Below are 15,277 nucleotides of genomic sequence, written 5' to 3'. Positions count from 1 at the left end.
TTGATCTTCCCACACCTTTATAGCGTTTAAGGTAATTGAATTTTCAGCAGCCTGTTGTGATTTCTACTTTGTACTCTTGTTATGAAAAACAAGATCCAGATTAGGAAATTCCATCAACCGTCTGACAAACATTGTGTGCTAAGAGGAATGTCTGATATCCTCGCAAAGGCTCCCTGCCTGCAAAAGTGTGAAGTGATTCTGCTGTAAATTGATGGAACTTGGCATAGATATGTTAAAAGGGCGACTGCCAGGGATGATACAGTAAATGTCAATGGCGTAACATAGATTTATGAATATTTCCAGTAAGAGAATGTAATGTGCACAGATATGAGCAACCATTAATGCAAATCTTGTGCGCTTGTGCCAATGAAACAGCTCTGATAAAAAATGGGCTCCACAAAACCTCTAATGGGGTCCTGTGGTATCTTGACACCAAGATACATTGCACACTGCCACAGCTCACCTGCCTTCTTTATTTATTGTCACTTACTGTTATCTCTTCCTCAGATAAATGGTGCACACTCACCTGACCATCCACATTATTTAAAAGAAAACATATCATTAGACGCTGATAAACCACCTTTTGTTTGACCCATGACCCAGTTCTTATGTTTTCATGACTATTGTAGGCCTTTTTGGTTTCTGGACAGGGGCCTGTATGGTCACTATGAATGGTCTGCTACTTTGTAGCCAGCTGTATGTAACTATTCTAGCCAACATTATGCTACAGAAACTTAAGTGCTACGGTGTTCTCCCCAACTCCTTTTAAATAGGCCTACCTCCCGGAACTTTTCAGTAACCACCTGGTCAAGTTGGGTCACAATACAAGGGTCACCACCTGTCTACACCTTTCCACTTAGCCTAAAGAAAAATTCTGGGGAGTGTACCGAAAAGCTTTTCTTTGGGTTGGACCACACGTTCTACGTTTCTCCCATAAGCATCAATAAGTCTCTGGTACTCATGCCTCCTTTTTACCATTGATCCTTTCCTTTAACACCCTTGGTAGGTGCTAACCAATGCTTATCAGGGACACGCGACAAGATTCTATACTCCGTGCTTCTCCGTGATTCTATACTTCCCTGCTTTCAACATATCACATTCAAGAACTGACTGTTCATTGGCTGCTTAATATATTGCAACCCTTGTCAGGTGCCAGTGCTACCAAATAAACCAGTTTTTTTTTTTTACTTTCTCTGGATCAACTATGTCTATATGGTTTGATCTGGAATATGTTTTTTTCTCTAGTGGTTGAACTTATGTCTTTTTCAACGTAACTATGGAATCACCTATCAATGTTTTTATTGTTTTAGGTGATCTTTACGTGTGATGGTATTCTAGATCATGTTCAAGATGTAATAAATGCTGTATTTCTTCTCTTATTTCTCCTTTAAATGTAGTTCTGGACAGAAACGAAGGCCCATAGCCAAAGTAGTTTATAACCTTCTGTCAGAACGAGACCTACGGAAGAGGCTTAAGGAAGCTGGCCTGTCCACGCACGGCACCAAGCAGCAGATGATTCGGCGACATCAGGAATTTGTGCACATGTACAATGCACAGTGTGACTCCCTGAATCCAAAATCAGGTATGAAAATATTGTTTATAGTAATAAAGATCTTGCTAATCCTTTATATAACAACACTGCCGCATCCCTGATTCTAACATTACCCAGGGAAAAACATATTTTTTTAAGGCAGTAAAACATAAAGCAATAACACTTTATTCATATTTATCCATAAAGTCACATTTATTAGGTTAAAAAATATATCTAAACTAGTATAGACGTGTGACAATACCTCCAGATATCCACATTGATTTACACATATATGGCCCAATATATTTCCATAAACAATAGGAGTACTTATTTTACATGTACATTGTATGCAAGGGCCTTAAGTAAACTTTGAATATCTTACTGTTTCAATGCGTTTCGCAGATGTGAATCCACTTCATCAGGAAAAATATATGCATATAGAGGAGGTAATTGTCATGATATCTTAATACCAAATAAAGCTCCGCTGCTATTTAAACCTGGATGGAAGTAGCACAAAGATGGAAAGGCTGGAACCAGATGGGCATCCACTTTTAGAGGAACATTCAGTGGGATTCACTGTTTCCATTGTTCATCTTAATCAAGAAGGGGCCCCTTATAGGGTGTCCCAGTTCTGTGATTTTAGGGATAAATATGAATAAATTGTTATTGCTTTATGTTTTACTGCCTTAAAAACAAAGCCCAAAAAATATATTTTTTTCCTTGGTTATGAAAATATTGTTGTTGCACACAGTTAGATGTTAAAAATTAACACAGTCACACATGCTTGTTCATTGCTTTCGAATATGATATAGCAGTTGAGTGTAAATCAACCTGACTTTTGGACTTGAGCATAGTAGTGGTGCTTCATGTATTTTAGGAAATAGGAAAGTAATAGAGTCCATCAGAAGCGCTGCGTATTTCAGGGGAGAAAAGAAAAAAAAGCACCAATTGTTTTAGAAAAAGAAAGTTAGAGGAAGGAGCAGAGTCCCCCAGCAACATAAAGAATTTCAGGGGAGGAGAGTTATAGAGGAAGGAGCAGAGTCCTCCAGCAGGGCAGAGTATTTCAGGAGAGCAGAGTTATAGAGGAAGGAGCAGAGTCCTCCAGCAGGGCAGAGTATTTCAGGGAAGGAAAGTTAGAATAAGAAGCGGAAATACATTGCAGAGTATTTCCAGAGAGAAGGGCTTAAGGAGTCCTCCGGCATTGAAATATTTCAAAGGGGGTTAGTTAGAGAAAAGAGCTGAGTCCTTCAGCAGTACAAATCATTTTAGGTGAAGATAATTGGTGGATGGATCAGAGTCCTCTGGCAGTGCAGAGTATTTTTGGAGAGAACAGTTAAAGAAAGGAGCAGAGTCCCTCGGTAGGGAAGCATTTCAGATGAGGAGAGTTAGAGAAAAGAGCAGAGTCCCCAGCAGTAGAAATCATTTCAGGTGAAGATAATTGGAGGAAGGAGCAGAGTCCTCCAGCAGTGCAGAGTATTTCAGGAGAGGAGAGTTATAGAGGAAGGAGCAGAGTCCTCCAGCAGTGCAGAGTATTTCAGGAGAGGAGAGTTAAATGAAGAAGAGGAGTCCTCTAGCAGTGCAGAGTATTTCTGAAGAGAAGAGTTAATGGAAGGCGCAGATTCCTTTGGCAGTGTGGAGTATCTCAGAGAAGAGAATTTAGAAGAAGCAGGGTCCCTCTGCAGAACAGAGTATTTCAGAAGAAAGTAGTAAAAAAAAGGAGCAGAGTGCTGTAGCAGCACACAACATCAAATGATTTTGCATGACCTAATGCCGTTATGTTTATGTGGAGCATAGTTCATTCATCCCAATCTACCCTTTTGTAACCAAGGGAAACCAAGAAAAGTGAACCGACAGATACTACAAAGTAAATATTTATTTGATTATGACAAGTTTAGGGACCACCAACTGCTCATTTTAATATGAAATTCAGTTTGTCGATGAAAGGCGTTTTCTTTGTCCATTTTTAATGTCAATGGGGGGCCTGTGGGTCGGCCTGAGAAGAGACCTACTTTCTGGGAACATTTTCTGGGAAGAAGATATTATGCCCTCAGTACCCACTGCAGGCTCTCTGTCTCTTGTCTCCCTGTCCTTGTCTTTCAGATGGTACAGAGATATTGGTAACACGTTCTGCTTTCTGTTATATATTGTAAAAATGCTATTTCCACTACCTTCATCTTTTTTTGCATCTCTTTGATGCCAATATCCTGCAGCCTCTTTGCAGCCAGTCAAATAAGTAAAAAAGAAAAGGAATGCGGCGGTAGTTTAATACAGACACATCAGTAGTAAATCAGCTTTATTAACAATTCTCTTCATCCAAACTTCCAAAGTTTCTGCGTCATATCTTAACTTGTTATCTGCTAACAGCTGTACACACTGCTGATAAACAGTTCTTTTTGAAAAAAGAAGGAAATAATGAATACATAAAGATTACAAGCATGTAAGAAACCTGTATGTGTAAGCCATTATTGAGTGCCTTTAAATCCTTATAGCAGCTCGCCATGTAAAATAAAAAAAAGAGAAAGCATATTCTGCTTTGTAATCACGCCGAAGTTGTCCCTTAATCAAAGTCCTTTACATCCTTCCCTGCCCAAACATGTGTTGGTGGATAAGGATAGAGAATGCAAGAGCAATTTATTTTCTTGTGATTGAAAAGTTAAATCATCTTTTTGCGAATGACCTCTTGTAGCTGCTCGTCGGAGGACTGGTGTAGAGGTTGCTTTCTGAGAAAAGTTGTAATTCTTCAAAATAGCAAGAAAGAGCTTAATTGCATGTGATGAAGCCATTTTGCCATGTTCCAATAAGGCAGTCATACAAAATTTCCTTGGGGGATATACAAGGAGCTATTGGAGCTGAAACCAAAAAAAGAAAAAACAGCAAATGATAAAAAACAAACTCCTGACAAACTTATAAAAATAAAACACAAAATAAATATGTGAGTGCTCTTTAACCCTCTGAACGATTTATTTTACTGTCTAAAACTGAGATTTTACTTGCTGCCACTATCACAGTAATGTCTGGCAGAGCAGGAGACCTCATTGTTTTCTATTGCAGTTAGGTGACACTTAGAGGTCCTGTCCCTCCTCCAGCCTGTGATTGGGCAGTAGAAAAACCAATGAGCTCACCTCCAGGCCACTCTGCTTTTTATCCTCCTATCAGCATGTACACTACATCATAAAGGATTTAATCACTGTGCTGCTTTTTCCATTTCCAAAAGAAATTTAGCAACTTACACTGCTTGCATCTAAAAAGTGTGACCAGAGCACAGAGCTGAATTGATTTGTATCCTTATACCCACCTCAAGATCAGACAAGTAAAATATGATTGATACATAAATGTTTAAATTTTGTGCAAAGTTACAAAACGCGTTGGCTGCCCATACCTGGAATACCTTGCAATTGCATTTAGCTCATAGTGAATTCTGACCAGCCAAACAGCCCACTCCATTATAATGTCATTACTGGACGATCGGAAAATACAACAGAGAGTACTTAGATTTAGTAACCATGGTTACCATTTATGTAACCATACGTGTGACTAAGGAGATATCTCCTATGTTATCCTGATGGAGAACTCTGATAATCCCTAAAATGTGTTGGATGCCCAACAAGGGAGAGGGCAGTTTGCATCCGCCATATTGGTCTACTTATTCTGCTCCCTCCTTATTCAAGGTTTGCTACTGGATGAATGCATTCAAGAATACAACTGAAAATATTAAGATTTCTTGCATATATTTTACCATACGTGTAACTAAGGAAATATCTCTTTATAAAATGTTTTATGTTCTAGCCCTGACGGGGGACATTGATAAAGCCCACGTATAAGTGTTTCATCGCAGCTTCGCTGATAATAGATTAAATGTCTTCTTTGAAATTAGTTGCTACCTCTTTAACCAGCATGTTGAACTCAAGCCTTGCTGTGGGTAACAGAGGAAAGGACTAGCCGTCTGAATCATACTTCCACATCCGCCATCATGGTCTGCTTACTCACTTGCTCCTTATGCAGAGTTTGCTTGTGGAGAAATGCATTGCTTTTTAAAAACTATCCAGTTTACCCTTTATAGAATTCTAGGCATTATAAAAACCAAAAAGGAAGCCGACGTCTAGATGGTGAACTGTGATATGTCGGGGTGCGATATAGAGCCTGCAGCCGCACTTCAACTGCCAGAACTGGAAACCCAAAAAACTATTCAACTGACGTAAGCTCATAGTGAATTCTGGCCAGCCTAACACAGACCCCGCTTGTCAATTATCATGTCATGAATGAACAATCAAAAAAAAAAATTACATCATTACATCCTTGGGATATTGTTGAATGTTCTTGGAGACAAAAGCCAAGAACATTCAACAACCAAAGACAAAGTACCTTGATATATAAAGTCCTGTGTAGAATTGGCTTCCCAAACCCTAAAGTAAATTAGTTGTAAAAACTTTTTTTTAGCTTTAGATAAAGTAGAGAAGGGTTAAAACCCTGATTATATTTTGGGTGTTCTGTTGTGGGGGGTTTCCCACTTTTCCAGTCTCAGAGATGCAACAGAAGGACAGAGGAAATCTTTTCAAAGTCAGGGAATTTCCGTCTTGTCACCAGAACAGGTGTAATCATTAAAAGAATCTCCCCTTTTTTTGCTCTGAAGAGAAGTGTAATGAGAAGGACATGGACAAGGCACCGTGCTGCTAACCCAAACAACAGAGAGGAAAGTTTATGAGTTGCAGATGTTTTTATTTTTAATTTTTGTTTTTTTGCCTTTACATTCGTTTAAATTTTAGTAACTTTTTTTTAGCATTCCTCAAAAAACAACAGATTATGCCAGGAAATACTTATTAGCTATTTCATTTTAATACAGCTGGAAAAGATTTAATACTAATACCCAAAAATGTCTCAAAATCTGTTTTGACAATAAGGACTCCCTGGAGGTTTATGTTTCTCATCCAGTGTTTTGTGGAACCTTAGGGTTACTCTGTAGTTTGCAAGGGGTTCCTGGAGCGATTTGTGTATCTTAGGTCAGTTTAAGTGACATCAGTGATCTTTTTGGCTTTCTGTAAGGGTGACATTTTTCCCAAATGGCCAGCAAGAGGAATTCTTCCTACTGACCACCACACTAATGCACTGTCAGCTGTGGATACAGTAATGATAGAAGTAGTTCCCTGAAATCTGGAAGGTATTTCAAGGGTTCCCCCATGTTGAAAAGGTCAGGAAATGTCTTTAGGGTATTCCATGAGATTGTGCTGCCAAGGTTAGGAGTGATTAGGAAATGACACTTAAACCATTAGATCCAGGAATGGTTCCATCACCTCCCCCAGTCATCCTTCTTTCACTTATTGCATATCACTGCCAACCTTAACAGAATTGTGTTTACATGAGATTTACTAAACGTGGTTGTAATTTTGTGCAATAAAGTAGAAAGCAGCTTTCAGTTTCCCATGTGAAAGTCTGACTGTAGTAATTTCCTCTTGGAGACAATTACATTGTAATATGTACCATGTCTTTAAATGTCAATCCCTCAGATTGACATTTAAATGCTTTGTTCTTGTTCTGTTTATATTTATTCAGTTTCCAGTGAGTGCTTTTGTTTATAATAGCTGTATTCATTTACCACGTGACATAGAGACGCAGCTCAAAGTCTGCTGCCGATCTCTGTAAAACGCACATACGGAATGCAGATTGTGCAAATTTGTAATCAGTTAAAGCTCAACTATGGGCACACAGCTAAATAGGTGGATGAAATAACACATATGAGAGCTGTTTTACCTGCCAAAGGGTTTGTATTCATTCAGTCCCAAAATCTACACAGCTCTTCCAAGCAGTACAGCCCTGTGTGGCAGGTCAAGAGACTAGACCAGCCTCTGTCAACTTTTTTAACATGGGGAACCCTTTGTAAACACTTTTTCAGACTTTAAGGAACCCAGGTTATAATTACTATATCCACAGCTCACAGTATATAAGGTGGTCAAGAATTTCTCTTACATTGCCGGTCATTAGGAAGAATGTCACCAATACAGCCAAAAACAGGGGTGCCCAAAACGCTGATCGCAAAGGCAACCCCAGTCGATCGCAGAGCCCTGCCTTACCCTCCCCGCTGTTTACTAGCAAACCCGGCTGCTACGTCTTTAGGGATGCTGAGGATGTCTTTCTGTGTGTGAAAGCTCCTGTAACAGTGGGGAGCGAGGCAGAGAGGGAGGGAAGGCAGTCTGAGGTGATTGTGCTGGGCCGTTTCTTTTGCAGCAGTCATTCTCCTATGACAGATGAACTGTAGTTTTCCTGTCACTTTAGTCTTGTAGTGCAATGTCTGTGCAATGTTCTGCCATTCAATGTCTCATTAGCTCCAGTAACTTCTGTGTCATACTCAGTATATATATAAATAAATATATGTTTAGCATTTTTATTGTTGGTAGATCATTTTGACTTGATCATTTAAAAAGTAGCTTGTGAGCAAAAAAAGTGTGGGCACCCCTGGCCAAAAAGATCATTGGTGTCACTTAAACTGACCTGAGAGGCCAAAAATTTGCTCAAGGAATCCCTAGCAACCTGCGGAGGAACTCTATGGTTCCACGGATCCCTGGTTGAAAAATACTGGACTAGACTCTTTTTTTTCTGCTGCAGCCAAGTAACATATGTATTATTATTACTATTATTACTAAACAGGATTTATATAGCGCCAACATATTATGCAGCGCTGTACATTAAATAGGGGTTGCAAATTACAGACTAATACAGTCTTGTCCCTCCCCCAGCCTGTGGCTGGATAAGGTAGGGGAAACAGAAGACTGATAAGCTCCTTCTTTATTGTCATGCTCTCTTTTACAATCCGTGTTCCACTTTTTAGCTCATCTTCCAATACATATAATTATGAAATATGATTGCAGGCAGTGGAAAAGCAATCATATTTCAACTTTTCTGGACAGCGCTCCTGACATGAAACATAACTTTCTGCAGAAAGCAGTGTTGTGGGATTCCACTAAAACCAATTACGAAGCACACATCCAAAGCACTGGTTATATAATCTCAATTATCAACCATAATTTGGAGCCCCCTCCCCCCACTCATTTTTTTTTGCAAACCTTGATATATATTACCTATAGCCCTTCAATGGAAGTTAAATACTCCTAACTACCTTAACCAACAAGCTTATTTTCTCATTGTTCCAATCCCAGTGCTTTTAAAGATTTTTATGCTCATCCCCATTGAGGATCGTCTGATGCAGTCCTTTATTACTTTTTATCTTGGTATTGCTATGCCTAAAAGCCCTTTTATTATTCCAGCTCTGCCGTAATGTATTTAGGCTGGAGGAAAACAAAACGTTTCACTGTGTGTTTAGCTTAATCTCTTTAGTCACATTCAATAAAATAGCAATCGCTCTACAGCAAACCACTGATACAAGTAAATTAAGGAAACGTGGTTTGTTTCCAGCTGCTAGGCTGGAGCGGTTTAAAGGGAAACACCACATTTGTTTAAAGGGCACCTGTACATTACAAATAATCTCAATTATGTGTTTGAGAAAGATAATGCAAGTAGATGTAGCATTTAGAGTGCCACTTTATTAAAAAAAAAAGATTTCTGATTCTTGTGACATTGGCCATAGTTATAATAAACTTGTATTTATATAGCGCCAACATATAACACAGTGCTTTTAAGTCTATAGTCATGTCACTAACCTTTCTCAAAGGGGCTCACAATCAAATGTCCCCGCCATAGTCCAATGTCAATTTGGAGGGAGCCAATTAACCTAACTGCATGTTTTTGAAATGTAGGAGGAACCTGGGACCTAGCGCTGCAAAGGCCAGAGTGCTAACCACTGCCACCATGCCACCCAATAGTTGCTATGGTTAAAAAAAAAATTATGAAAAATGAGAGACAGATAGACGAACAATTAAGTTATATGTTTCTTTAAAGCAAACTTACTGTGAAATAAACATTCTTTAAAAAGATTACACTAGTAACCAATAGTGTTGGAGCAAACCTACGATACTTATCCTTGTTCCCTTGCAAAGTGCCACCATCTTTCCTTCTTCCATGCAGGAGTTTATTCATTCCCGAAATGTGCAAGGAAAGCTGGGATTGCAGGGCATCTTGGCAACCAAAGCTGCAGCTGCGTATGCACAGTTCAGCTTTTTGCAAGATACCTGGCATGATCGAGCAGGTAGGAGGGATTATTGCAGAATGAACATCATCTGTCCCTTTCAGCAATAATGACCAGACTGAGTATGGATTCTTAAAAGTGAAACTTTACTTTTGCGTTAATAAAAACTGCCATTCAAAAGATATTAAAGATGAAATATTTCTGTGAATGTTGCTAAATGCCATATTGGTCTGTGCCTGAGCTTATATTGGGTTAATACCGCGTCTCTTCCCCCCACATGATAGTATTGGGGTATAGTTATTGGCTGCTCAGACTCAAATCAAAAGCTTCACCTTGAAAGTAAGGGAGAAGGTCCCATGTTCCTCCATACCTGGAAGTACTAAAATATGTGTGAGGGATCAAATAACAAATGGAGCACCTGGAGGACATTTAATAACAGTGTCAATGGCCCCTTTTATAAATAGCGGCCCACCTCCCTATTGTAAAACCCCACTTTCTGTGTTTGCAAAAACACCCAAGCAGATTTGAAAAATGTTTCCCTTACACTGATTAATGCCTACATAGTTAGTTGGTTTGAAAAAAGAATATAACAGGGTATTAAGGTTGAATAAAGACATAAGTCCATCAAGTTCAACCACTAGGGAAATCAACATATCCCAGATAAAACCCTATAGTTGATCCAGAGGAAGGCAAAAAACCCTTATAAACCCTAGTACAATTACTCCAACAGGGGAAAAATTCCTTCCTGATCTCATGAGGCAATTCAATGTTCCCTGGATCAGCAGTCTCTGTTATCTTTACTTTAAAGCTTTAATACCTTGTTATATTCTGTGCTTCACCTAATTGTGAAAAATCCCTTCCTTATCTGGAGATTAAACCTCTTTCCCTCCTGATGCAAAGAGCACCCCCTTGTCTTTTATAACGATCTTAAAGATAATGGATGGGAAGAGAGTTCTCTATATGGACCATTTATATATTTATACAGGGTGATTATATCCCCCCTTAAACATCTCAAGGGAGAAAATATATTTAGTTCAGCTAATCTCTCCTCATAGCTGAGCTCCTCTATTCTTTTTATTAGATTAGTTGCCTTTCTCTGCACTCACCATAATTCCACAATATCCTTTTGTAGTGTAAAGTGTAAATGTGTGTAAGGTGCAAGGTCTGATCTAGGAACAGTTCTGTGTACTGTACTACCCGTTGTAATCCTATAAGTGCAGATGTTTCCTGAGAGTTTAATGAGGAGGATTCAGATCCATCCAAACTTCTATTTTACTATTCGACCCCAAAACAATCCTAAATGATGAATTCCGATACATGTTTAACTTGGAGGTTTACACTCCACTCTTTCGGCTCACACTTCTCTTTTCCTAATACGTTTGATTTGTTTTCATAGCTGCTGAAATCATTAAAGAAATTGAGAAGAGCGAGAAGGTCCGTTCGAGTCTGGAGGCCAAACGTGGGAGTGTGAGTACAACAGTTTTTACCAACTTTTATAACACTGACATATTCTTTACTAAAGGGGCTTGCTACTTTATTGTCGCTTCACAACCTCACACAAATATTAATTTAAAAGCTCTGACATATACCACAGCTCTGTACAGAGCTGACACCCTAATGCTCCCCCCACAGTCACAAACTATTATTTTACATTTGTATAGCTCTGACATATACCACAGTGCTGTACAGAGAAAACTGAGCCAGTCCCATCAGTCTCTGTACAGAGTAGCTTACACTCTAATGTTCCCCCACAGTCACACACTATTATACATTTATTTAGCTCTGACATATAACGCAGTGCTGTGCAAAGAACACTGGGCCCGTCCAATTAATCTCTGTATAGAGGAGCTGACACTCTAATGTCCCTCCACAGTCACATACATACATACATATATATATATATATATATATATATATATATATGGCTCTGACATTTACCAGAGTGCTGCGCCAAGAACACTGAGCTAGTAGTCACATCAGTCTCTGCATCATAAAATCATAAAAGTACACATCAGTGTTCTTCCCAGTAACTTTTTAAAGCTGGGTGGGAAAACGCTGTAGGTGGGTGGTGGTCCCTGTATTGTGACAGAATGTTTCAATATTCACCCAGAAACACCTGGGTAGTTACTAAAAAGTGCTGGGTGTTGCACCCAGCTAATAGGGGCTCAGGAAGAATACTGATAATTCATCCATAAAGTTATAACATTTTTCTCAACACTGTACAAAGAGGACTGAGCAATTCACATTAGTCTCTGAACCATAGGAGCATCCACTTTACAGCAGCACATGATTTATAGCAGTGATATAGTCTGCAGTATTTTACAAATAAAAATGCCGATTTACTCATTAACTTCCCCTTTCAGATGTAAAGATTTTAAAATTAACCTTTCCTGAGGTCCTAACTTCACTTCAAACCTCAGGGATGTTAAGACACTGAGCCACTTTGCTGTCTTTTATCCAAATTCCAAAGGAATATTCACTTTCTGTTCATATTGATTTACAATAACCTTGCTGGGAAATCTTCATTTTAGAATGGTAAAGAAACAAGAGGCTTCTGAAAATAATAGGTAAAAGTAGTTTAACAAAAATCATTGTTTCAACAGCAAGAATCACATTATGAGCAGTGCTCAACCCAGGAATTTTTTAAAGGTGGGTGGCAACCCCTGTATTGTGACCAAACTCTTTGGTAACCACCCAAAAACAGCCCGGTGGGTGCTGAAAAGTGACGGGTGGTGCGCCCAGCTAAAAGTGCCTGGGGAGAACCCTGATGAGTTTATTGTTCTGTATCTGCAGCATGTTCTGTCACTTTCCCATTGGTATGAAGTAATCACTGACGCTTTCTGTCATTTTTTGAGCATCATTAAAATGTGCTTCATTTACCACATGCCCACCTTGGCATCACTACAGAAAGCATGTGTTCACAGGGCCATGTGGCAGTGCCGACATGCTGTCCCCATACCAGTGACATGACCTTTACAAAGTGTGCCAATTAACGTGTTTGTGGCTTTTTGAGACAGACATCCAGTTATAATGACATTTAGTTTTTGAACAAATATTTCATGCATGCAGTGACATTTAAAGAAGAACGCTGAAATTACGATGCCTTGCTTGTTTGCTATAAACAATAAGGTTAATGATGTTAACTAGAAAGCATGTTAATGGAATTAATATGTCAGTGAAAATTGTTGGAGGAAAAAGAATTGTCAAACACCAATAGGAAGTTATTATAGGCAACCTGTAAGGCAAAAATAATCTGTCCTAGGGTAAGATTCCCATCCACCCTTTCTTGACATTTTAAAATAGGGAAACCCTTGAAATAACTTTCAGGTCTTCAGGGAATCCTTCTAAAATTACTATATCCACAGTTCAGAGTATATTAGCATAGTGGTCAGTAGGGGAAATATCCCCTACATTGCTGGCTATTGGGAAGAATGTCACCCTTACAGATAGCCAAAAAGATCATTGGTGTCACCTAAACTGACCCAAGAGTGACAAAGTGCTCAAGGAACCCCTATTATTATTATTATTATTATTAATAATAATAATAATAATAATATTAATAATATTATTAAACAGGATTTATATGGCACCAACATAATATGCAACACTATACAATAAACAGTGGTATCAAATGACAGACAGATACAGATAGTGACACAGGAGGAGGAGAAGACCCTGCCCATAGGAGCTTACCATCTAAAAAGAAGGAGAAAAAATCACACATTAGGAGGGAAGATATGGAGTGGTGGGAAGTAGTGAGAGTTTAGGAGACAGAAGAAGATGGGTAGGCAAAATTAAAAAGATGGGTTTTAGGGCTCTTTTAAATGTGCAGAAAGAAGGGGCAAGCCGAATAGGAAGAGGAGGACCATTTCAGAGAGTCGGGGCAGCCCTAGAAAAGTCTTGGAGCTGTGCATGTGACAAGGTTATAAATGAGGAAGTCATTAGTAGGTCATTGGAGGAGTGAAGAGAGCAGCCAGGGGGGAAATTTTTAAGGTCAGATATATAGGTTGGAATACCTAGCAACCTTAGAAAAACCCTCATGTTCCGCCAAACCCTGGTTGAGTCTGTGCCTTCAAACTAATCACCATAGGTTGCAACAAGGGTTGACTTCTTTGTCCTGTTCTTTGCAGCGGGTGATAAGGACCTTTGCTAGTCCTTTCACTATAGCGTGTTGTCACCCTGTCAGTGAACGCTCAGAAACAAAACATACTTTGGAAAGATTATTCACACATTCCAAGATATATATATCATTTGTATTAAACTGCCCCTGGATTGTGTTCAGTGTTTCTACTGAGCCCTTATTCTCATGTTTTCTCTCTCATCATCAGGCCATGACTTTTAAAAAGGAGCAAAGTGAGAAGGAGATAGATGAGATTCACCAGCAGTACAGTGAGTAATGACATTGGATTCATAACTCTTTTTACTTTTTGCCCCTGAACTATTAAGGGGATTCTGCATGAATGCTATTTACAAAAGATTGAAACTGATAGCTATTGAATATTTGATAACTGATTGAAAAAAAATGCTGTTGTAGAAGTTTCGCCTATTTATAAAGTTGTTTTTCAGTTTCCCAATTTCTTGTCATCATAGATTGTGTACAGCTTGTCAATATATATATGGTAATGGGAGCAGCTATGTTCTCTCAATGTCCATATTGTCTTCTTACATAAAAAAATATCTAAATCCATTCATTAAAATCTCATATAAACTTTAACATGTTAATGTTATTTCAAAAGTTGTTTATTTTTTAAAAATTTACTTCCGGTGTTCCTGCAACGCTTCAAGGGAGACCAACACACATTGCACAGGCATAGCATGGAGTCATTGTGGGAGTGCATGTACACCGGAAGTAGATATTGCATGAGATCATCAGCACTGAAATATAGCAAAGAATAATAAAATATGTAAGTACATTTATAATACAGTGTAAATAGCAGAGAAAATCCTATTCATTTAGGTTGTACTGTTCTACTGTGATGATATTGCACAGGGGCTGTTTTGAGTGGCCCTCTGAAAATGTGTTAAAGCCAAGCTGAAGATTTAGTTTAAAATATCTAATTACATTTCAGATTATTAAAAACAAGAGTAGAAAGACCAGTCCCCTGCCATCATTTTGCAAAGTGGGTTGCTTTCTCTATAGGATGTAATGGTCTCTGTAGAGGTCACACAGAGTTCTCCAATCAGCATGATCTTTTGTGATTGACTCTGCCAGGGTGCATGTCAGAACTATACTGCAGCTTTTCTGCTTTGCTTATTTTTAGTAGATTGAGCACCTTTTAACTTAAGTGCCACTAGAATGTATGTAGCTTATCTAAACTGAATCTAAATCTGGGTTTCAAGTACTTGTTATAGTTTTCAGTCCTTAATATAATTTCTGTATTATGTTTTTACTTTTTGTTGGAAACTGGGTCACTCCAGTGGGGACATATGCATCATTCATACAGGTGGGGCTCTAGTTGAACTTAGGAGCCCAACAGTGCAGGATGACAACTCCTGCGGTTGTTCACAATGACTGTAGAATCCTGGGTTCCTGTAGAATTTAATGGGTTCCTTGTCTGTCACCTGCAGCTTCTTTCTAAATATGTAGCAGCATTGTACACAAACATTTTATTATTTTGATTCTCTGACTCATCACACCCCCTGCAAAAATAATGAGTTTGAAGGGAAACAAA

General features: G+C 38.7%; 1 protein-coding gene across 5 annotated transcripts in view; it reads left to right on the top strand.

Moving 5' to 3' along the window:
- Positions 1 to 15,277, top strand: part of RAD18 (RAD18 E3 ubiquitin protein ligase) — a 198,516-nt gene that overhangs the window by 67,665 nt on the left and 115,574 nt on the right. For all 5 annotated transcript variants that reach the window (XM_072420467.1, XM_072420465.1, XM_072420468.1 and 2 more), the window contains 3 exons: positions 1,398 to 1,582; positions 11,002 to 11,072; positions 13,934 to 13,994. In XM_072420467.1, coding sequence (XP_072276568.1) covers positions 1,398 to 1,582; positions 11,002 to 11,072; positions 13,934 to 13,994 — 317 coding nt within the window. The remainder of the gene's footprint in view (positions 1 to 1,397; positions 1,583 to 11,001; positions 11,073 to 13,933; positions 13,995 to 15,277) is intronic.

This window comes from Pyxicephalus adspersus, chromosome 8, assembly GCF_032062135.1.
Source record: "Pyxicephalus adspersus chromosome 8, UCB_Pads_2.0, whole genome shotgun sequence".
Lineage (NCBI taxonomy): Eukaryota > Metazoa > Chordata > Amphibia > Anura > Pyxicephalidae > Pyxicephalus > Pyxicephalus adspersus.
This window is presented reverse-complemented; position numbering and strand designations above follow the sequence as displayed.